Genomic DNA, 25694 nt, shown 5'->3' with positions numbered 1-25694 from the left:
GCAGGTGTAAAAAAAAAAACTTATTGCGGGTATACAACCGCTTTAAGTGGGAGTACTCCGGGCTCTACTTCACCTGAACATCTCTCCTCTGTCCCTCCACGGGTATGTTTTGCTGCTTCTATCCCCACATTGCACCTTTCAGGTACTTCACTCACCTCATCTAAGGCACAATGCATTCATCTTCTCTCCAGTTTCTTTAACCACTTCAATACCGGCCCATTGTCATTTGACGTCCACAGATGGGATCTCCCATCCTGGGTGGACGTCAAATGACGTCCAGAGGCATCATCCAGATATCCTCTTGCCCAGCCGGCGATTCTGCACGACATAAGAATGATCATAGCGTTCTTGCAGGCGGCGGGAGGGGACGGCGGGAGGGGACATCCCGACATCCCCCCTCCCGCCGCGTGCCTTCGGGGGCCCGGAGAAAGAATCGTCCGGTGTCGGCAGGAAGCATAGAGATGACTGGTGACCAGATGGTCACCAGTCATCTCTATGACCGTCGGAGGACCCGGGCGCGATGTGATGACGTCACGCCCGGGTCCCCGTAAGTAAACAAAGCCGCGATTGCGGCTGTAAGCAACTATTCATGAGATCGGTGAATTTTTTTTCACAGATCTCATGGTTTCCAGCCTGGAGGAGAGATGCAGGGTCTTATTGACCCCGCATCTCTTCATAAAGAGGACCTGTCACACACATTTCCTATTACAAGGGATGTTTACATTCCTTGTAATAGGAATAAAAGTGAAAACATTTTTTTTTTTTAAAAAAAAGTGTAAAAATAAATAAAAAATAAGTAAAAAAATAAATAAAAGATTAAAAAATAAAATTCAAAAACGCCCCTGTCCCCGGTAGCTCGCGTGCAGATGCGAAGGCACACGCAAGTCCCGCCGACATATGTAACAACGCCGTTTAAACCACATATGTGAGGTATCGCCGCGTGCGTTAGAGTGCCAGCAACAAATCCAGCACTAGATCTCCTCTTTAAATCTAAACTGGTAACCTGTAAAAATAAATTAAAGCGTTGCCTATGGAGATTTTTAAGTACCAAAGTTTGGCGCCATTCCATGAGTGTGCGCATAATTAAAGCGTGACATGTTGGGTATCCATTTACTCTGTGTAACAATCTTTCACATAATACAAAAAAATTGGGCTAACTTTACTGTTTTGTTATTTTTTTAATTCATGAAACAATTTTTTTTCCAAAAAAAGGGTGTTTGAAAAATTATTGCGCAAATACCGTGCAAGATAAAACGTTGCAATGACCGTCGTTTTATTCCCTAGGGTGTCTGCTAAAAAAACATATATAATGTTTGGGGGTTCTGCGTAATTTTCTAGCAAAAGAATGATGATTTTTACATGTAGGAGAGAAGTGCCAGAATAGGCCCGGTATGGAGGTGGTATAAAAGCCCGGTATTAAAGTGGTTAAGAATAGCTGTGATCTACCGCCCCTTGGACCATTATCAACCTTTTTGATGACTTCTCTGCCTGGCTACTCTACTTTCTCTCTTCTTAAATCCCCACAATCACTCAGTGACTTCAACATCTCTGTTAATACCAACACCTCTACTACTTATAAACTTCTCAGTCTAACCGCCTCTTTTGACCTGAAGCAATGGATATATGCTTCTACTCACTCTGATGGCAACACCCTTGACCTTGTATTTCCCTACCAATGCACTCTGTGCAACCTCTAACAATCCTTTTCCTCTCTGATCACTACCTTTACAAACAGAAAACAAACAATGCAGCGCTAGGGGAATGAGAAAAGGATAAACAATAATGTCTATATAAAATGCTTATATGTGTAAACATAAGATGTATAAGTCCATGTATTGGTGGAAATAATCTTGAACTGAAAAAGGTCAATCAGTATATATGAAAACACCTTAGACGTATATTCCAATTCCTTAAAAAACAAGTCCACAAAAATAAACGTGAAAAGTAAAAGTGAGATGATCAGTCAAATGATAGTGACACAACACCCACGGTGATCCAAAATAAACTGTGATGAGAGTGATATCGCCCGCCACCGATAACAATGGAGGCTTACCGGATGCAGTGGACCCAAATGAGCTTATGCCCAAAGGATCAATAAAGCTTATAACTCAATTGAGTATAGAAGTGGACCGAACCACACCAAACGATCAATCAGCAGACAACGGTGAAATCCTCACTTAATGACAGGTGGGCAGAATGACTCCAGTTGAAAGATGACTCATAGAAGTGGAAATACTGGTTCCAGGTAATGACCGCAGGTGAGTACAAATTCCCAGGTAATGTCTGCAGTGACAGGGCGGACACTCTCGGCTGTAGACAAGCAGGATGCAGACAGATACGGCTACCTTTACAAGTTTCACTCTCCCCCTCTCTTTCACCTCCTCTCTCTAACCACCTAACAATTACCCTTAGGAACCTACGTCACCTTAACCCTTCTCTACTCCACTACTAACCACCTCTGACAAAATCTCACCCCTGTCCTGCCCCAACCTAGCCACTTCTGTCTAGACTTCACTGTCATCCTCCCTGGACACACTGCCCCCCTCACTACACATAGAATCAGGGGCGAGAGATCCCAAAGTTAAGATCCAGACAGCCTCTCTAGTACATAATTTCTGATGTTTTTTTCTGCTATCCAGGTCATTAGTTAGGGCCTCTATTCCAAAGACTCTCAGGCCCTCTGTACTACTATTGTGAACATCTGTGAAATGTCGTAGGGCCGAGTAGTTATCCTTCTCCGTAGTAATACTACTCCTATGCTCCCCTATCCTTGTCCTAAGGGGACATGATGTGCGTCCAATGTAGATGAGTCCACAAGGGCAGAGGAGACCATATATGACATTGAAAGTGCTGCAGTTTAGAAACTGTTTGATATAATGGCTTTCCATACACTCCCATTACTTCCTTCTTTCGATTGCACTTGTGGACACAGGTGCCACAGTTGCCGATACCACATCTATAGCAGCCTTTGGTCAAAGACAGTGGTCCAGACTTTATTCAGACCCTTTGTTCTAGTTCTTTTCACTCTACTTGGAGCAATCATGCTTCTAAGGTCTTTTGGTCTCCTAAAAATCAAGTTAGGGTGTGATGTTAGACTATTATTCAGGACTGGGTCCCTTTTCAATATTTTCCAATTCTTCCTAAAGATTTTTTGTATTGTGGGAGCTTTGTTGTTGTACCTGGTGCATAAACTCACTTGTGTATGTTCAATTTTATTGTATGTTACAACTTTCCTCAATTCTTAAGAAGTCTTGTCATAAAGCTGCCAGTATTTATGGTAAGCTTCTTCAATATGTATAGCTTTATATCCCATCTCCTTTAACTTGTTCATCAAGACTAGTCCTTGTTCCTCAGCCTTTCCTAAAGGTGCAGGTGAGCCTAAGCCTGCAAAATTGACCGAAGAAAACATTCTTGATCCATCTCGGATGGTGATGACTGCGGGCATGGAGGTACGAGTTCCCAGCACTTTGTTTGAAGTGTGTTCTTGAATACATACCTTCATCTTCTGCCCATAATTCCAGATCCAAGAAGACCAATGACATCTCATCGGCCACAGGGGAGCCAGAAACCCTCAACTCCTCATCTGTGCCATTCCAAATGATAAGAATGTCACCTATATAACAAGCATAGAGGACTAGGTTCCCCCCCCCTTTACGGGTTGTTCGCCCAGATGAATTAAAGCTCCCAATAGCCCAAAAAGAGATGGTCATAACTGCAGGCAAACCTTTCCCCCCATAGCCATTCCCTTGACTTGCCTATAATAGTTGCCCAGGAAAGAAAAGTAATTATGGGTTAGTGCAAAATGAATACACTTATATAGGAATTGTGCTTGCAATGGATAGAATGAATAGGCTTCCGCCATATAATATTCTACTGCTCTGAGATCAAACTCGTGCTGTATAGATGTATACAAAGAAGCTACATCCAATGATGGCCATCTGTAGCCTTCTTCCCATGTGTAGGAAGATACAATTTCCAAAGCATGGTCAGAGTCCAATATATGAAGGGAAGCTGATCACTAGATCTTGTGGAAAGTGATCAATGGCCTAGATTACTAGTTAATCTTTCAATTCCTGCAATATTTGGGTCTTCCTGGGGTCGTCTTATGGACTTTTGGTATATGGTAAATGTTTAGAGTACTAGAATTGAAGCTCCTTTTTTGTCAAAACCTTCTCCCTCACGGCTCTATCCAGCAGACTTTTGAGAATACGGTTATAGATGCCAGTCGGATCTCACGTCAGTCTTTCCTACAGTATGTGTCTGAATCCCGATAAATATGTAGGCTTCTTCCAAGTACTTGGCTCTTTTTTGAATTACCAGGCCCCCACCTTTGTCCGCTCGTATAATAGACGTGTCAATAACTTCCAGATCGCAGTGTCTTGGCGTGTATTCCACACATGTCAGTGTGCTGTGAAGACCTCTGAGTCCATCCTACCAGTGTCAAAGAGAGACAAAACATGCTACCTTCTACAGATCGACGATTGAGGTAGACATCAAGAGGATATAAACGCACCCAAAGAAACAGCTTAGATGCATCAGTGGGACTTTTTAATGTATACCCCATTTTAAAGCTACAAGCATATATCTTAATCCCCACATGAGTGCACTATGAGGTTTTACTATTGTACCTTATGAATAAATTGTTGACATGAGAATGGTGAACCTGAGATGCCCGGCAGTGGTGCACACCCTCCTACCCCCCAGTCTACAAGGGAGGTGAAGTCCAAGAGGGTAGGTATAGCGGGACATGCCATTATGTGGGCGTGTATACATATATGTGTGTGTGTATGTATATAAGCAGTAAGAAGAGGTCAGTCATTCATTGCATTGGCTCTGAGGAAGGTGGTCCTCCCTCAAAACACATTAGCCACCCCACAAATAAATTCTGGTCTTTCGGCATCACCGGTTCCTACAACAGATTCGAGAGAGACTGTTCGTTATTGCTCTTGCTGTGATATGGTTATTTACCACGTCGTCTGCGAGTACAATTGCCGTTTTTACTTGAATTAAAAATATTTTTGGAAATGCAATAGGTCAGTACGCCCTCCTTTTTCATATATAATTCTTGAAAATGGTCAGGGGAAGAGGGGCAGAAGAGTGTTTACCCCTGTTAGCACTGCTCGATTTCAGAAGTGATGAAAGCCTTTGGAATAGATCAGACATAGTGGTAGAGAATTCTGTCTAAGCCGGACCATATGCTGCACATTTGTGAGGAAGCCTGAATCAGGGGGCTGGAGTGGCGTTGGGGTAATACCTTCCTTTAGAACAAGGGGACAACCATCAGCCTGAGAAGTTCTTGGGAGTTTGTGCTCCCATTGCCAAGCACTTGTAATCAGCCATTGGTGGCTATACTAAAACTGGAGTCACTGGTCTAAAAAATATGCAGATTAGCAGTGCCAATTTCACTGGTTGTTTGCATTAGGCAGCTAGTATTAGAATGAGTCAACTTCAACAGCCTCGTTACTTTGTGATTGTTCCATTTCAGTTTATAGGTTTCATCTTTATTTTATGTATCATCTGTGTTAAACATTCCTTTTTTAAGGAGGCAGATAATTGTCTCTGGTTGTGGTTCATGCCATTCCTGCACATTAGCTTTTAATGTCTCCCATGGCTTTTTTTTCCCAAGAGCCTTCCAAGTGCCACAGAGAACAGTTGATAATTGCACAAAAAAAAAAATCAGAGAAATGTGTAATAATATATAGTCAATAGTCCGTGTGTCTTTTGTGCCTAATCACCTAAACATTTGAAGCACAAACAAAAAGGGCTTTCTCACATTCGGTGACTGGAGCAAAAAAAAAAAAAGTTAAACAGTACTATACATTGTAACAACGCACCTACCATTCACAACCTACACCAGTGAGCACACAATATGTTACCACTGTCAGCTTTGGTAGAGTAGAGTAATGAACATATATGTACCCAGAACAGCCAACCATAATATATATTTATACTAAAGTAATTGATATTTTCATTATGAGGTTGATGGAAAGTCATGAGGACTCTACTGGTGAGATCTTTGTATTTTAGTTCCTGGGTCTATACACGTGCTGTGCCCATTTTGAGGGGCTCCCACAATTCTTTTTTTAAAACTACAGAGAAAAAAAGCTCAGGAACACACAAAGGTGATCAAGAACATCCAAGGTTCACAGGTGAACAGGTTTGGAAAAATAACAAGAATCTTTCTGATGGGTTATACAAGAGACAGGAAAAGTCAGGGGCTCACATGGCCCACCAGGTTTAATCCTATATACCAAAAATATCACTTGTCTTTAACTGTATTCCATAGTTGCACCAATGCCGATATTAAGCATTTGCACAAGTACTTGTATTTGTACAAATGCTCCGATCCAAAAACCGATACCTTCAAGTCCGTAGACTGTAACCAATGTCCAAGCCTGGTTTCACATATGTGCAGGGCCGGTTTGCAGTGCAATTTGTAAAAGTCTTGTGCGGTTTCGTTCAGGTGCGATTCCAGTGCAAATTGCGACGTTGGAAATTGCACCTGAACTGGGCTGACAAATTTACTGCGGCCTGCCCACACATGTGAACCGGCTCCATAGAAAAGGATTAATAATAATATTTATACTTCAGTACAGGGAAGTATACCAAAACCTCTCCAGCAAAGCACATTTTTTCCGTTTCTTAAATCCACATCACCATTCAATTCCCTATCTGGCTGCATTCTCCCACCACAGGTCATGGGGGAACTCTAGATTTCATGAACCCTTTTCTGCAATAACCCTTATGCCTATACACCAGCCACTCTGTGACAAGCCATTCATATATCAGTAGAGTATATAAACAACCATTTTGTAACCATACACATGAGTACAGCAGAGTATACCCCAACCACTGTAAAAAGATATTCATAAATCAGTACAGTGGAGTATACCCCAGTCATTCTGTGACAAGACATTCATAGTAAAGTTGGGTATACACTTGCAACAAAACACCTTCTTTTAGAAAACAAAGCATGAAACACAAGCTTGTAATGATCATCTTTTATTAAAAATTGAATTACCAATTAAAAAGAAATAGTATATATACTCAACGTTTGTGTTCTCCAAAGTTTCTTGCTTAAATCCTTAACAGCTGCATGAGAGGTCAACATACCCCTACAGCGCATGTTTTAGAATCATGCCGCAGGAAGGCTGCCAATGCAAAGGTGGAGAAAAAAAAAGAAGAAAAAAAGAAAAAAAAAAAAGAAAAAAAAAACACGATTGAAAAATTGTCAGCAGTTTGAAATGGTGTAAAGGGGGTTCAGGATGACTGTTTCACCTATATGTCGGCAAATGAAAAACATGGTGAATGAAAAAGAACAAAAATTAAATATTAGAAAATGGGAGAAGAAAAATATATTAAAAAGCCTTAGAACACATGGTACCTAGTATTTTTGTAATAACGTTCTAGTTAACCTTGTCCTGAAATATATACAGATTATTTGTGGCTGCCACGGCTATGATGTTTTCTGAAGGGTGCCAAGCAGTGTGGAGAATTTTTTTGCTAAAGTCCAGGCTATCCACGCTGATTTCATCTTTTCTGCGTTTGCCTCCTACACAAACTTTGCGTGGCTTGAGAATTGCTCTAGGCTTGCTGTTCTCTCGTGAGGCCTCCAGTGTGACGTCACGTTTGGTGTTGCGATCAAACATTCTGAAGAAATTGTTGTACGAGCCAGTCATGATTACGCTGAAAAGGAAAAAAGAAATAGGTAAAAAAAAAAGAAAAAAGAAAAGTAGCCACTAAGCAGCGCAATAACTATTTCTTCACAATATAGACTGGGGTAGAGTAAATGCTACTACAAAGTTTTTATTGCTGCATATGAACCCATTGGGGAGATATCACCCTACTTGCCAACCCAGTGACAGCAAGGAATGAAATGAAGTGAGTGCTCATCAGCAGACAGTAATATAAACCTGACAGAACTTCTAACTTTTCCCAATATTACGCTTTCGTCCCGCTAAGAGAAAGTGAGGGAACCTTCCAATAAGAACGCAGCAAAGACGGCAAATTAAAAACGGACACAGGATTCATCCCTTTCCCACTGTGTAAAATGGTTGGCATTGGGCTGCAAGAGCACACTGTTTGGCACTTACAGACTTTAAATGGCATTAACAAGTCATGTTGCCTAGCGTTTCACATAGTAGCTTAGTTGCCATTATTAAAGGGGTTGTAAAGGTATGCATTAAGGTGAAAAAACATCCGACAATACCGTCCCCCCCGAGCCCCCATTTTACTTACCTGACCCTGCGCTCGCCCCGTCATCCTCCTCGTTTCCGAGCCTGGCCGTTGATTGGCTACACTGGATGGATTGAAAGCAGCACAGCCATAGGCTCGTGCTGCTGTTAATCACATCCAATGACGCAGCGCGTGGGGGGCCAAGTGATACAGTGAGCGACAATAGCCACTGGCTGTATCACGGTAGCGCGCACGCAGGATCTCAACACCATGCGAGCGAGCTCGCATGAATGTGTTGAGTTCTTGCGGGGAGGAGTCGAGACAGCCGCCGAGGGACTCCAGAAGACCAGATTCGGGGACACACTGTGCAAAACGAACTGCACAGTGGAGGCAAGTATAACATGTTTGTTATTAAAAAAAAATAAAAAAAAAGATAACTTTACAATCCCTTTAAAAGTACAAAAGTAGTGTTATTTAAAGCGGAGTTCCAACCACAATTAGCATTTTTTAAATGTATTTCCTTTCATCCTGCGTTTTTATAATATAAATCCGGTCACTTACTATTTTACAATCCACCACCGATCCGCATAGATATTCAAAAAAGATAGTTTATAAAACTATATCTACACCGTTGTCATTTTGCTTGTGGGCATTGTGAAGCCTACAGGCACTTATTTCCTGGAAGTCTTGGATGGGGAGTGATAATTGGACAGCGCACTGCATCCTGGGAAATTATGACACACATTTTCCAGGAGCATTAGAGGGAGATGATGTCAGAATCCTAGGTGGTTTCAAAGGCAGATTTCATGGGACCGCATAGCAACAGGCATTTCCAGATGAGTAAAAAAAAAAAAAAAATTTTTTTTTTTCTTTTTTAGTCATAAGCTACAGTTTAAAGCAAAATTGTTTTTTTGATGGAACCTCCACTTTAAGCCAAGATTCAGTGAAGAGACCTGGAAAACATTATCTGCTAGAGCAGTGGTCTCAAAGTACCGGCCCGCGGGCCATTTGCGGCCCGTGGACCAGTTATAAATGGCCCCCAGGCAGGGTAGAAGTGGGGGGAGCAAAGAGGGGGAAAAAAAAAAAAAAAACTTTTTTTTTTTGTTTTGTTTTTTAACTGGCGCCATCTGGTGGTGAGTCGTTGGTATTACAAGTTATTACCACCAGATGTGAGCTGGCGCCATCTGGTGGTGGCCGTTGGTATTACAAGTTAAGCATTACAAGTTAAACAGCAAATCTAATGTCATTTTACATTATTTTCACTGCCATCTTCTTCCCTGTAATTAGAACCCCCAAACATTATATATATTTTTTATCCTAACGCCCTGGAGAATAAAATGGCGATCGTTGCAATACTTTCTGTTACGCCGTATTTAAGCAGCGGTCTTACAAGCGCACTTTTTTGGGAAAAAATTACACTTTTTTTTTATTAAAAAATAAGACAACAATAAAGTTATCCCCATTTTTTTTAATATTATGAAAGATAATGTTACGCCGAGTAAATTCATACCCAACATGTCACGCTTCAAAATTGCGTCCGCTTGTGGAATGCCGACAAACGTTTTTACCCTTTAAAATCTTCATAGGCGACGTTTAAAAAAATCTACAGGTTGCATGTTTTAAGTTACAGAGGAGGTCTAGTGCTAGAATTATTGCTCTCGCTCTACCAATCGCGGCGATACCACACTTGTGTGGTTTGAACACCGTTTACATATGCGGGCGCTGCTCACGTATGTGTTCGCTTCTGTGCGCAAGCTCGTCGGGACGGGGTGTGTTTTCTGGCTCCTAACTTTTTTAGCTGGCTCCTAGATTCCAAGCAAATTTGTCAAACCCTGACTTACACCAGTGCTGGTGGTAATAATGCGCCCGCTGACACCAGTGCTGGGGGTTAATAATGTGTTCGCTGACACCAGTACTGTTGTTTTTGAAGTTTGAAAGTTTGCATGCGGCCCCCCATGGCATATGAAAACTTGTCTTGTGGCCCTCAGGTAATTTGAGTTTGAGACCCCTGTGCTAGAGCTAAAGGAGAACAGCTCACGGGCAGCCAGAGGGAGGTAAAAAAAAGTAGTTGAGCTGTGGTTTTAATGCCCCCTGACCATCCAGCTAAATTGTATTGCTGCAGTTGGACAAGCCCGAGCATATGACATAACCACAATGACGAGCTCAAATGCACCAATTAAGGTCAATGGGAATACACTGCAACAGCAAGCCGAACATTTGATTAACCACTTAACCTCCTGAAGGTTTTAACTCCTTTCATGACCATAGCATTTTTTGCTACTCAGCGCTGTGCTACTTTACCTGGCAATCGCCTGGTCATGTAACAATGTACACATTTTTTAGTTATTTTTGCTATATAAGCGAAAGAAGACTAAACTGTAAAAAAATAAAAAAGTAAAATAAAACAGTATTATTGGTTATAAAACAAATGCAACAAAATCAAATGTCTTCATAAATTTAGGCCAAAATTGATTCTACATGTCTTTGATGGAAAAAAAAAGAAACAACGTAACCTTAAGTCTGTTCACCCTTTGACCACTAGGAGGTGCGTCGTCTAGTCAGTCCCATCCCCTCAGTTAGAACACACCTAGGGAACAAAGATAACCCCTTGATCGCCCCCTGATATTAACCCCTTCCCTGCCAGTAAAATGTATACAGTAATCAGTGCATTTTTATAGCACTGATCACTGTATAATTGTCACTGGTCCCAAAAATGTGTCAAAAGTGTCCACCGCAATATCGCAGTCCCGATAATCACTGATCCCCGCCCATTACTAGTAAAAAAAAAAAAATTATAAAAATGCTATAAATCTATCCCCTATTTTGTAGACACTAACTTTTGCGCAAACCAATCAATATACGCTTATTGCAATAGCAAAAACATGTAGAAGAATACATATATCGGCCTAAACTGAGGAATTTATTTTTTTAATTCGGATATTTATTATAGCAAAAAGTAAAAGATGTGTTTTTTTCAAAATTGTTGCTCTTCGTTTGTTTATAGCGCAAAAAATAAATCAAGATCAAATACCACCAAAAGAAAGCTATATTTGTGTGGAAAAAAAAAAAGGTCAATTTTGTTTGGGTACAGCGTAGCACGACTTGTCAGTTAAAGCGACGCAGTGCTGTTTTGCAAAAAATGGCTTGTTCATTGAGCAGCCAAATCTTCTGGGGTTGAAGTGGTTAATTGGATTGGGTGAAAGTTGACCACTTCAGCCCCAGAAGGTTTTACCCCCTTAATGACCAGAGCAGTTTTTGAGATACGGCACTGCGTCGTTTTAACTGTCAATTGCGCGGTCGTGCAACGCTGTACCCAAACAAAATTTATGTATTTTTTTCCACAAATAGAGCTTTATTTTGGTGGTATCCTCTGCGTTTTTTTTTTTTTGCGCTATAAACAAAAAAAGTGACAATTTAATAAATAAATAAATATATATATATATATATATATATATATATATATATATATATATATATATATATATATATATATATATATATATATATATATATATATATATATATATATATATATATATATATACAGGGAGTGCAGAATTATTAGGCAAGTTGTATTTTTGAGGATTAATTTTATTATTGAACAACAGCCATGTTCTCAATTAACCCAAAAAACTCATTAATATCAAAGCTGAATATTTTTGGAAGTAGTTTTTAGTTTGTTTTTAGTTTTAGCTATTTTAGGGGGATATCTGTGTGTGCAGGTGACTATTACTGTGCATAATTATTAGGCAACTTAACAAAAAAAAATATTTACCCATTTCAATTATTTATTTTTACCAGTGAAACCAATATAACATCTCAACATTCACAAATATACATTTCTGACATTCAAAAACAAAACAAAAACAAATCAGTGACCAATATAGCCACCTTTCTTTGCAAGGACACTCAAAAGCCTGCCATCCATGGATTCTGTCAGTGTTTTGATCTGTTCACCATCAACATTGCATGCAGCAGCAACCACAGCCTCCCAGACACTGTTCAGAGAGGTGTACTGTTTTCCCTCCTTGTAAATCTCACATTTGATGATGGACCACAGGTTCTCAATGGGGTTCAGATCAGGTGAACAAGGAGGCCATGTCATTAGTTTTTCTTCTTTTATACCCTTTCTTGCCAGCCACGCTGTGGAGTACTTGGACACGTGTGATGGAGCATTGTCCTGCATGAAAATCATGTTTTTCTTGAAGGATGCAGACTTCTTCCTGTACCACTGCTTGAAGAAGGTGTCTTCCAGAAACTGGCAGTAGGACTGGGAGTTGAGCTTGACTCCATCCTCAACCCGAAAAGGCCCCACAAGCTCATCTTTGATGATACCAGCCCAAACCAGTACTCCACCTCCACCTTGCTGGCGTCTGAGTCGGACTGGAGCTCTCTGCCCTTTACCAATCCAGCCACGGGCCCATCCATCTGGCCCATCAAGACTCACTCTCATTTCATCAGTCCATAAAACCTTAGAAAAATCAGTCTTGAGATATTTCTTGGCCCAGTCTTGACGTTTCAGCTTGTGTGTCTTGTTCAGTGGTGGTCGTCTTTCAGCCTTTCTTACCTTGGCCATGTCTCTGAGTATTGCACACCTTGTGCTTTTGGGCACTCCAGTGATGTTGCAGCTCTGAAATATGGCCAAACTGGTGGCAAGTGGCATCTTGGCAGCTGCACGCTTGACTTTTCTCAGTTCATGGGCAGTTATTTTGCGCCTTGGTTTTTCCACACGCTTCTTGCGACCCTGTTGACTTTTTTGAATGAAACGCTTGATTGTTCGATGATCACGCTTCAGAAGCTTTGCAATTTTAAGAGTGCTGCATCCATCTGCAAGATATCTCACTATTTTTGACTTTTCTGAGCCTGTCAAGTCCTTCTTTTGACCCATTTTGCCAAAGGAAAGGAAGTTGACTAATAATTCTGCACACCTGATATAGGGTGTTGATGTCATTAGACCACACCCCTTCTCATTACAGAGATGCACATCACCTAATATGCTTAATTGGTAGTAGGCTTTCGAGCCTATACAGCTTGGAGTAAGACAACATGCATAAAGAGGATGATGTGGTCAAAATACTAATTTGCCTAATAATTCTGCACTCCCTGTATATATATATATATATATATATATATATATATATATATATATATATATATATATATATATATATATATATATATATATATATATTTTTTTTTACTTTTTGCTATAGTAAATATCCCACATCTAATTTTTTTAAAACAAATTTCTTCATCAGTTTAGGCCAATATGCATTCTTCTGCATATTTTTGGTTTAAAAAATAATCGCAACAAGCAAGTTTTTTGACATCGACATTTTTTGTAAAACAATTTGGAAAATTAAATATTTTTTTCACAATGTTTTATAATACAGTCACCAGTGCAGTCCAGCGTCATGACTGGTGTGGCAGTTATCAGGGATACTGACGGGTGACAGTATGTATAAAACTTTTTACATACTTTCATCAGTGATACTGTTCTACTCTGAGGGGATGATCAGGGATTTTTAACACTTTGATTGTCACTGTAACAGCAATATTTTGAACTGTCATGATTGGGCTACATTCATAAGAGAGCTGTGATTATTAGTAATCTGTGATTGGCTACATATAATCACATGATACAGGGTGCTGTGACTGGCCCAGGTACCATGTGATAGCTGGGCCAATGAAATTCAAAACAGCTTTGACGACACTGTGATCATATAGCGATTACATGATCTCGGCCACCGAAAAAGGGCCGGGTATTGGGATACGCAATGTTCAGTAGACACAGCGTTCACGGGAGCGGCCTGCTGTTCCCCTAACCGGAAGAGGCTGGATCACATACAGTTGTGTTCAAAATAGCAGTGTTAAAAAAAGTGAGTAAAGCTCAAAATCTTAGCTTTTATTTCCATACACACAAATGCATTATGAACACTGCACAGTCTATTCCAAATCAAAACATGAAGAAAAATGTTTCAAACTTGTTATTCCATTTTCTTCACTTTCTGTAAAGTAATATTAGGGCTCCCCCCCCCCCCCAAAAAATAGCATCCCATGCATTAAGGTGAAAAAACTTCTGGTAGTGACCGGCCCCCCCCCAGTGCCCCCATTTTACTTACCTGAGCCCTGAATTTCCCTCAGAGGGTACACGCTGTCCCTCTCTGCACGGGTTCCCGGCTCTTGATTGGATAGATTGATAGCAGGGCAGCCATTGGCTTCCACTGCTGTCAATCAGATCCAATGACGCAGAGTCTGGCATTGTGTCTATGGGATGTCGAATGCTGGACTTGGGAGCACGCCCGCAAGGTAAACCCCCAGTGAGAGCACTTCTCCTAGGGTGAATATCTGATGCAAGAAGGAGCCGCGAGAGCCCCTGAGGGACCCCCAGAAGACGAGTTTCGGGGGCACTCTGTGCAAAACGAGCTGCACAGTGGAGGCAAGTATGAAATGTTTGTAAAAAAAAAAAGGAGGGTTTACAATCACTTTAAGTCCCAAACTCTGTGCAAGCGATTTTGTAACGTAAATTTTATAAAAATCAGCTTTGTAGTTGTAGATTTTCTAAAGCTGCCAAAAAATTCTAAATTTCAATTTCTCATCTATGGTGGATGATTCTATAAAATCCCTATTTTCAAACCAGGCTAGTTCTTTTTATTATTAGAATCACTGAAATGTTCCCCTTTTCTATAATACTTATACTGTTTATTTGTTTTATACGCATTATGCATATGTATGTATGGGAATGATTAATACTGCTCATTTTCCTTGAGGATTTTTTTTATCAGATATTGTTTTAAAGTAATGAACTCAGCATTGAAAATACAAAGGATTATTATTAAGAGCATCCTCCATTTTCCCCTCATGTTACAAATGTGTTCAGACCTTCCCCCCTCCTTTCTACTGCATTATAAAGTGGACTTTAAGCCTTCCCCTTCTTTTCACTGATCTCCTGAAAGCTTGTGTGACGCTTGGAAGGAAACTTGTCTGCTTTACTGAGAGAACTTTTATGCCACGAGGAGAAGAAGAATATGGAACAGGAAAAGACCCTTAAATGAACTGACCTATGAGGGTGCCATGTGCTACAGACGTCACAGGGAGGGAGGAGGATGAAGTGGGTGTGGATTTATAATGTGAACCAATCAAATGCATGTATTTGTGATTCTATGCTTTTAATAAAGCTGTGTGGGCCATAGCCCGCTCTCTCTTTGCTGGTGAACGTTGGAAAGGTGAGATGTGTGTTTTGTCTATAGATTGCACTGTCTCACCATATTAATTTGAATCAAACGGCAGGATAGGTTTCACCCTGAGAAATTGTGTCAGGAAATTAATTAATCCATTACACCATAGCAACAATATTCTGTATTGAATAACCTGGAATGCATATCTCCTGCTCACATGAATGGGCAACATTTTTTTTCACAATGTCTACACAAAGCTTCCTTGGTGAGACTCTTGTACAAGAAAAAGCTTGTTTTTCTCATTACAACACAGACAGAAGGTGCATAAATAATAATAAAAAAAGCAGATACTTCCAAGTAAATTCTCCCAAGGCCTACTATAAAGTAACAATAACCCATTAGTGTTAAACACATCCAGCAAAATAAAACATTCCACAGTAAATGATTTGTGAAAATTCTTAACCCAACACTTGCCGTTTACAACTTTATTTGTACATTGCTCTTACTCGCTCAGTGCTGCTTCCCTGAACTGCTGGTCTTAATGGGAAATATACAGCGAACATGGAGAAGGGAAGGGGGTGAAGGAGGGAGGAACAGAGGAGTGCCTTGCCAACATAGGCTATGGGGCTGTGTGTTTTTATTGATGCACACAGTGTGGGGAGATGACTAGTTTTTACATGCAAGGGTGGCTCCATTGGATGCTACAAAAGAACAGGAAACCTGAGGCACCAATCATGGAACCAGCTTAAATTAGAACACAATGCAATAATGTTTGCCAAATAAAACTGCAATCTATATAGTTTGAGTTGGAATTTAGACAAATCTGAAAATTCTTTCTAATTTTACCATGATTTTCTTTTCCCTAGGTCGATACTAGAGGTAGAATTATCCCCTCAAAAAAAAAAAGTATGTAACGCTTTACAAAGTTATTTTAAAGTCATATATAATACCCTGTAATAAATTCTTGATGCATCGTGAGAGACCTCATTCATTTGATTTAAATGATAAAACTGAATTCACTTTTATGCACTTATGCAGTGCTGTAAATAAAGAACTTACCTGTCTGAACCATTCCACACACATTCAAATTTGTCAAAGATGCAGTCATTCTCATAGAGTGAACATAGTTTGCTGCGGAGGTAATCATGGACCTGGAACAAGAGGACAAAACAGTCTTTAGTATAACTGCTTAATCAGCACTGCAGTATATTCTTAGAAAAGTCACACTAAGCTGCTGGCTGTGACTAGAAAGATTATTTTTTTATTTTTTGGTTAACGTAAATGGGTTACAATATCTGTAATTTCTGTATTTATTACTGCATGTACCCATGAAAGTTAAGTCCCCACATTTTTTATCTTGGTAACCACTATAACCGATACAGAAGAGAGGTGAAATCTTACTACACAAAAGCAATACAAGTCTGGCAGCTACATACACACACACACATGCTAAAATTCATCCTGTTCCATAGGAACTAGACAAAGTTCCTTACATGTGTACTGCAGTCTGTGCAACAGAAGCCTGTCCAATGCCCAGCTTCTGTCAAACTGTCTTGCTGAAAAAAACAGCCTTCAATTATTGCATGTATCCAATAGCTGCGCTGATCTGTGTATTATGGCGGTGTAGGGGGTGGGGGGGGTTGGAAGAAATCCTAGCATAACACATCTTTGTGTTGTTGTGGTAATCTTTTTTTTTCCCCCCATTCGACCGGCTGGTTAAAACAGAAAAAAAAGCTAGATTTGTATACCCAGCTTAACTCTTCCCCACGCTAACCATTTTAAAGTCACAATACATGACTATTGCATATCTATGGAGTTTTAAACTATAAATGTAGTAGCATAAACAAACTGATTGTATTTTATAAGTAGAAAGTAAGCAAAGTAAATATACTGTATGATGGAAATACATCATAAGTCAACTTTTTGTGTTGGATATTGCAATACATTTTTTTCTTTTATTTTTTGCACGCTTTGTCCCATTACAGAGATTTGCCTAGGTTTCCTAAAGAAAAAACGTAGAAGACGACTAAATCATCATTCGATGGTTTCCGCCACTGAAGAATTAATATTTCTGTTCTGGTCCTGGGACACAAACCACAGCAGATAACCAACATTTTCAGAAGGAGCTTAGCAATGGCAGTGTATCATCTCTCTCAGTATAGCTTTTATTTCAAGACACCTTTCTAGCTAAAACGCAAATAAACTTACCTTACATATCTCACTGTCTGCTTTCTTGATCCAGGCAATAGGGGAAAATCACAAGCTGAAAAATCTTCAGAAACTGTCACTCCCAGTAATATTGATTTATTGGTCCCTCTGCGCTTACTGGTTCCTCTGACCCCTACATAACTACATGACACAGTAGTAGGAGTCAGCGGAAGACAGCACAGACCAAAGTGGGCAACCAGGAAGACAACACCCCTAGAGATGTTGGTTTTTGAAGATTCCTGAACCTGTGATTTCTTTTTTGTAGAGGCGGTTTTACTTTATGTTTTAGTTGTATGGTTTTATTTTACATGTTAGTTGATGGTCAGCGCAGACCATTTACTGCATGCCCAGACTACTTAGCCTTATTTTATAAAAAATGTGCTCTATTGCTTGTTTCATACTTGGTCAGATATTTCAACCCTATACAGCGACGGGGCCCCATAGATGTAGATTACAATAGTTTTAGATTAGTCTTATACCAAAGCCTTACAAAGATTCCAGCAACATCACAAATTATAGACTGATTTCTCGAATAAATTGTGATCTAAAGCGGTTAACCAAAATTTACACTGGTAGATTGAATGACTTAATAGCACAATACATTCATGTGGAATTTCTCCTGCCTAGGCAGGCGGCAGACCAAATGCCAAGGTATATAGACTTGATTCTGCTCCTTTCCTCTTGAGATATACAAAAAGCTTGGAAGGTAATGTTATCATTAGATATATGGAAAGTATTTGATGCGGTTTCCTGGTCCTACCACTTCCAAAATCTGTCCAGGTGGACACTTGGCCACAAATATCTCCTTTTTATGCGCTTTATATAGATCTCTAATTGCCCAAATATCAACGTGGGATTATAAATATGAAATTATCAACATTGTTTGGCGTACCAGGCAGGGGTGCCTGTTTTCCCCTCTCCTATTTATCGCCATTGAAACCTTAGCCATTGCGCTCTGCACTGACTTCATCATCAATATAGAAAGTGGGAACAGAGCTCACAAATGTGCATGGTTTGCTGACCATTACCTCCCTACATACCGCTCTCCCAAATTTGCTTTCTCTCCTGAAATTCTTCAGGCAGATCCCTGGACCATTAGTAAATTGGGACAAGTTAGAAAACATTAATCAACTTCGAGGAAGCTGCCTACAGAGCCTTAAAGCCTATTACACTTTTTTGTGGAAATCAGTTTTGCTGCCCTAACTGGGCAGCCAACTCCTCATAGAATATCCCTTTATAGAGTCAACTACTAGATATTGTTGACAAATTAATGGAGGATGTGGAGACATATTCAAATACTTCTGTGACTTGGGATAAATAGGATAGCATCGGTCAATAGGTCAATTCTACTTAAACTTTAAAATTATTTCGAAACTCTCTCCATACTAGTACCTGTAAATGCATGCAGTGCCTTGTAAACCAGATATTGAAATTCAAGGATGCAGAGGTAGTAGAATGGCTTGCTGTAATTTATATGCAAAAAATAATTTATATGCACCCAAAGAACTGGGATGGTTGGTATTCCCGGATTTTAGAAAGTATTCTAATGTGGTTCAATTGCCCAACAAATCTAAATCTACTCTCCTTCCTACAGGCCTGATTGTGCTTCTTTGGAGGCTTGGGCCTGTGCTTCACTACCACTAGATCTAGTAATGTGGTTCTCGCCTCTTTGTAAAACATTTAAGCCCTACTCTATCTCACTCCCTGAATTTATGGAATTCCTCCTGTATCTCTGATCTCCCCATGTGCCAATGGCCCCGTTAAGAACACATTCCCACCTGGCCTTCGGCTCCATTAATTTCATTTGTGGTTGAAGATTTATATCACATAGGACACTTCATTGACCAAAAAAGTATTTCCATTTCACTCAGTAGCTTGAGATGCCACCTTTGGAACTGTTCAGACTACAACATAATTCCACTCATTCCAGAGTTTTCGAAAATAGGTATTTTTGAGACACGGTGTAGAGGGGTGCCATCTCAATGCTATACAAGTTGTTGTTTTTTCCCCACCTAACAAGCTGTATCAGTTAGCATTGGGGGAAGAGAGATCAAGGCAAAGAAATTGAGGAGGATTAGAGGGCCTTGATCGCTTGAATTCATAAAGACATTATGAATTTGACATTGATTAAAGCTGGTTATAAGGTTTTTCCCAGATGTTACTTGGTCCTCAAGAGGCATTATAAAATGCACCCTGTATTCTCTTCCTCTTGCTTTTGGGGATGTGGTCAGGTGGGAACAGTATTACATATATAATGGAGCTGCCTCAAAGTCAGGTGATTCTGGATGCATGGTCAATCCCTGATAAACTCAGTAACTATTGTTACTATCGCCAAGAATGCCAGGGTTGCACTTCTAAATGAACCAGTTGAAAAACTTGTCAGGCATACTCAAATGTTTTTTCTTTTGTTTATAGCAGCTAAGACTATGGATAATGTTTAACGAAAAAATTGTTAGTGTGTGGCGAGATAGACAATTGACGTTTGAAAATATCTGGATCATATCAACAACTCTTGTCTGATGTCGGCGGAAACTAAGGGATGGCAGAAGCAGACCTTTGACAGGCACCCTTTCTCCCTTTCTTTCTTCCCCAATTCTTTCATTTTCCTCTTCTGTATTCCTTCTCACCTTCTTCTTGTTAACATTGCTATCTTTATGCTGAGTCTTGTGCTCACATTCATATGCCAATGCGATGTTGTATATGCAATTACTGCTCGAACAGATGTTGGTCAATTCAACCCTTATTAAAAGCAGATTTTCTCTGTGTTGGTATTGTGATATTTAGGTATAATATTGTTTACAATTGGTATACCATTTTCTTAGAATGTACTTTAGGATATATCCTACAGAATGTTGCCTAGGATCAGCTAATGTCAACTGACTGCTGTACCCTACTGAATACACGCTGTATACTAATGTAATTTAGAGCGTACTCTCAGGTAACTTTTCTCAGTCTATATTTTGTAACATTGATGTATTTTTCTTTGTGAAAAAAAAAATCACTAAACATTACTGAAATAGAAATTCCTGGTATCAAAGTGATCAATATACCTGGTATGTCTCTATTGGTCTGTTTTCCATATTCAGATCCCAGACTTTGACAGTAAGGTAGTCTCGGGTCATGATATACCGGCCACTGTGGTTAAACTTTACATCTGAAATGGAAGAGATGATTTCGGAAAAAAACGATCTGTTGCTGGGATCCTCTGGCTCTTCAAACACTGTAAAAAAAGGAGACATTTATATACAAGATATATACATTCACTATTAATGCAAGTGTGACAAAATTAAAAAGTGGACATGAAACATTTTCCTAAATTTACACCAGTTTCTCTGCTGTGGCCATAGAGAAAAAGAAAAAACGGAGGCATTACTCCAATACATTTTTGAGAACAAAAAATAGTCCATTTTGGTTTTATATTCTGAACTTGGAAAACTGATCACTGAAACAGACTCATTATAATCAAACTACTCTTGCTTAAAATATAATATCTGAAATGAAGCGCAAGAGCTACAAAGCCCCAAACAGCTAATTGGAAGTTGAATATTTATTTTAGGCTGCATCTTTCCCTAAATTTTTAAGGAGAACCTGTTGCAAACTTGGGCTATTTTAGGCAGATCCACTGACAAATGTGTAGGTTTGGATATATAATGTATATCATACTGTATATTTGCTGATTTTGAGATGTAATTTTTACCAAACACTGATTATGTGATAATCCCAGTCTGGCTAAATATCTGACAGGTTCACTATGAATTGTTGCTAAACCCCTTGTTCTTAAACATATTGAAAAGACGACTCGCAAAAAGTCTATTATAATGGCAAAGTAGAACTTTACAGTATCTATGGCATATGGCCTTTTGATTCCATGTTGCCCCCTTACCATATTGTTAAAAGGACACCTATAAGGGAAATACAGAGGTTAAAATTGCCAACTTCCTCCTGAGTACTTCAATTGTCTGGCTGCTATACTATCATATAGCTACAACACTTTCTGATTCAATAATTTTGTACAAGCATGCAGCCAAAAGTTGTCATTGTGTAATAACGGTCACTTAGTATATTTGATTCAACAAATCAGAACACTGATGTAAGATGCTACAGAAGTGAAGTTCTATTCTATCTAGGATGCAGTAAGTGTCCAGCAGATGTCACAAATGCATAAAGGGAAAGTTACAAAATACATCACCATTCTGTAGTTGTAGGCCACACATCACCATTCTGCAATTGTGGGCCAAGTGCAATTAGCACAACATTCACACTTTTCAGACTGAGAGAACGATGTCATCCTCAAAAACATGTTCACCCAGCTAATTGTGTAACACTTGCCAAGACTGCATTACACTATAGTAGCAGAAACATTCAGAATTTCTTCATGACTAATGAACTCCTGTTAAACCAAAAACCTTAAAATTTGTACTTGTTTAGCTTCAAACCAGTATTGTATGCCAAAATAAGTAAAAGAGAATCACGTTTTTTTAATTTGTATTACATAGCTGGCCAAGGATGATTCTTTTGTTTATTATACCCAATACCTATGGAGGCGTGATTTCTTGTACTATGACAATTTCCAGATAGGTTCATGCAAAACATTCATGTTAAAACTGAGAACATCCAAACTGTGGGGTTTTCTATGCAACTACAGCTCCATATATCCATTTTATTCTACATATTCTATACATACCCTGGCAGAATTTATGATTTCTTGGCCATTTTCAGAGAATATGAATGATAACACAAAAACTTTCTTACACTCATGGTTAGTGTTTGGCTGAAGCCATCTATTATCAATCAACTGTGTTTACGCTTTTTAAATCATAATGACAACATAAACTACCCAAATGACCCTGATCAAAAGTTTACATACCCCAGTTCTTAATACCGTGTATTGCCCCCTTTAACATTAATGACAGTTTGAAGTCTTTTGTGGTATTTGTGGATGAGGCTCTTTATCTTCTCAGATGGTAAAGCTGCCCATTCCTCTTGGCAAAAGCGTTTTACACACACACATGTACCAGGCCAAAATAACTAGGGTATGTAAATGTTTGATCAGGGTCATTTGGGTAGTTTCTGTTGTGATTATGATTTAAAAAGAGTAAACACAGTTGATTGATAATAAATGGCTTCAGTCAAACACTAACCATGAGTGAAAAATGATTTTGTTTTTTCATATTCTCTGGAAAATGGCCAAGAAACCATAAATTCTGCCAGGGTATGTAAACTTATGAGCACAACTGTATATGACTGGATATAAATTAAAATGATAGTATAGGTAGGTCCTTTAGAGCAGTGGTCATCAACCCTGTCATCAGGGCCCACTAAGGCCCCTTTCACATGTCCGTTCCGCTCATCCGTTATTACAAGTCCGTTAACGGACTTGTAATACATCCCTATGGGATCGCGTCCGTTAGCGGATGGAGCATCCGCTAGCGTCCGCGTCCGTCGGGATCCGCTTTTCCGAATGGAAGAAACCCTATTTTTCTTCCGTTCGGCGGAGCGGAACTGATGCAGACGGACAGACGGTCCGTCTGCATCAGGTTCCCCATAGGGGACAGCGGAGCAGAGACAGGGCGGTCCCTGCACTGTGTGCGGGGACCGCCCTATCCGCCGACAGCTGAGCGGGGATCCCCGCTGAGCCGACGGAGACACACGGAGCGGACCCGGAAACGGTCCGCTCCGTGTGAAAGAGCCCTAACAGGCCAGGTTTGAAAGATAACTGAAATACATCACAGGTGATATCATTTGCTGCTCAGTGATTGCAATATTCTAGTCTGCATCTCCCCAAGGAAATACATAAAACCTGGCCTGTTAGTGGGCCCTGAGGACAGGGTTGATGACCACTTCTTTAGAGGTTCTGCTACAGGAATCGCTAGGATTCAATTCCCCTTCTCCTATGGAATCACATTTTTGCCAGTTTAAAGTGGCCCTTATTTGCTATAAACCTGATTTTCTCTTTGCAGGGAAGTTCATATAATGTCCAAGCAATTTACCATTGAAGAACTACCATATCAATATCCAAGATTATGAAACCCATGTACTGCTCCTCTCGATACAAAGCACAGACTTTTAATTCACTTTTCTACAGCTTCAAGCATATACAAGGGTTTTATGCATGAATGATGAAAATGAAAAGAGAAAGTGTCAGTCAAGATAAGTAGCGAGCAGGCAGGTGTACTATAAAAAGTCTTCAAAATGGTAGTGAGGTTAATTGAAGAGTTAATTGAAGAGATGCTTAAATTGTGTAGTAGCAAACAACCACATGAGGCCTTCCACTTGTAGATCTATTCAAAACCTTAATCTGGTTACCATGGAAACTAGCATTTGCGTAGTTCCATCATTCTAATAGTCGCCAAATCACTCAACTTGCTTTGACAGCAAGGGGTATGCAGTGCAAAGGTCAGATCTATGTACACTCTAAATACAATGCCACTGGGACAGGTTTTCTGCTCATATAAAGGGTTTATTTTCTTTAATAAAACCAATGCTGCATTAAAATCATCCATTTATGATTTACACACCTTTGTGAATGCACGTATGATCCATTAACCGTTGTGATTTAGGAAGTGCAAACCTGAACAAAATCCAAAGCTACCAAAACAGCAGTCACAAGTTAGGCCAATCTAACTGTTCAAAATGAATAAGAAATGTATAAATGAAATGTAAATTTTTTACGATAGTATAAGAATGGACAATTTATTTTTATCGCAGCAGATATGTTAAAAATTCTAGCCATAGGAAAGAACACTATAGATGCGTTATTTATTTGAAAAGAATTAAAGCTGTAACAAAACAGTCCCCGTGGGGCACTGCATGGTACCATTAATTTAACTTAAAATAAAATTTGTCACAAGACAAATATATGGGTGGGCATGGCGTTTTCAATGGTGTCTATTCACATCAGTTCAACTCAGCACAGTGCAATTTTGGAAAAGGTTCCTGTACTAGTTTACTGTAATTCAAGCAGGATTTTGCAGGTTTTTAAGGGTTAAAACAGTCAGTGGGAGGCAACATAACGCTTCCTTACAACCTGTCAAACACAGATTGCCCTTCAGAAGCCAACGCAAGTGTAAATCAGGCCAAACTTACCAGAACATGGAGGAAGTGGTGCAAGCAGGTCACACTGCACCAAACCACACAGTACTATGGCACCATATGCTTTGGTGACTGCAAACTCACTGCGTTTGGGGTGCCAATAACTATTAATGAAATCCATGAGCATCTCAAAGCATGTACTTGTGCAGCACAGGAAACGCGCACAAACGTGCCTTGCCTGCACCTTTCCCTTACCCACCGCCTGCCGTCAAATGACGACGGGAGGCAGACCCTATTGTTCTGGGGGGACGTCATATGACGTTGCACCTTTCCAAGCCACTAGGGGGCGCGCACACGCCCGCCGCATCACTGGGGACCCGATGCGGGTGCATGGCGGCCGCCAGGCACACGCGACTGCCCAGTAACTGAGCAGGACCGTGGATCTGTGTGTGTAAACACACAGATCCAGGTTGGGATGAAAGAAAAGAAGCTGGGATAGCCGCACTCCAAAAAAACTCCTCCTTTAATTAAAAATCACAAAATGCATGCCACAGCAAAAAACAGCACAACAAAAGAAAAGCTGACGTTTCGCACTATGCCTTAGTGCTTATTCATAGTGCGAAACGTCAGCTTTTCTTTTGTTGTGCTGTTTTTTGCTGTGGCATGCGTTTTGTGATTTTTAATTAAAGGAGGAGTTTTTTTGGAGTGCGGCTATCCCAGCTTCTTTTCTTTCATCCCAACCTGCATTTTGATTGCACTGCCTGCACCCTAGACTCGGATCACAGGAAATAGATCACCATCGGTCACCTGCCCCAGTCACTCCCCTCCCATCAAAAAGTAAGAATCACTCCCTAGGGAATACATTAACCCCTTGATCGCCCCCTAGTGTTAACCCCTTCCCTGCCAGTCACATTTATACAGTAATCAATGCATTTTTATAGCAGTGATCACTGTATAAATGTGAATGGTCCCACAAATGTGTCAAAAGTGTCCGCCGCAATATCGCAGTCACGATAAAAATCGCTGATCTCTGCCATTACTAGTAAAAAATAAAAACACAATGCTAAAAATCTATCCCCTATTTTGTAGACCCTATAACTT

At 39.9% G+C, this 25694-nt stretch overlaps 1 protein-coding gene across 5 annotated transcripts in view; it reads right to left on the bottom strand.

Moving 5' to 3' along the window:
- Positions 1-6986: 6986 nt before the first annotated feature.
- PPP2R2B (protein phosphatase 2 regulatory subunit Bbeta) overlaps positions 6987-25694 on the bottom strand; it is a 482864-nt gene continuing 464156 nt past the window's right edge. For all 5 annotated transcript variants that reach the window (XM_040344569.1, XM_040344570.1, XM_040344566.1 and 2 more), the window contains 3 exons: positions 20612-20781; positions 16413-16504; positions 6987-7686 (listed from right to left, as the gene is read on the bottom strand). In XM_040344569.1, coding sequence (XP_040200503.1) covers positions 7407-7686; positions 16413-16504; positions 20612-20781 — 542 coding nt within the window. In that variant the 3' untranslated portion in view covers positions 6987-7406. The remainder of the gene's footprint in view (positions 7687-16412; positions 16505-20611; positions 20782-25694) is intronic.

Source organism: Rana temporaria, chromosome 3 (assembly GCF_905171775.1).
Source record: "Rana temporaria chromosome 3, aRanTem1.1, whole genome shotgun sequence".
Classification (NCBI taxonomy): domain Eukaryota; kingdom Metazoa; phylum Chordata; class Amphibia; order Anura; family Ranidae; genus Rana; species Rana temporaria.
The sequence above is the reverse complement of the archived record's forward strand: the minus strand, read 5'-3'. Positions and strand labels throughout refer to the sequence as shown.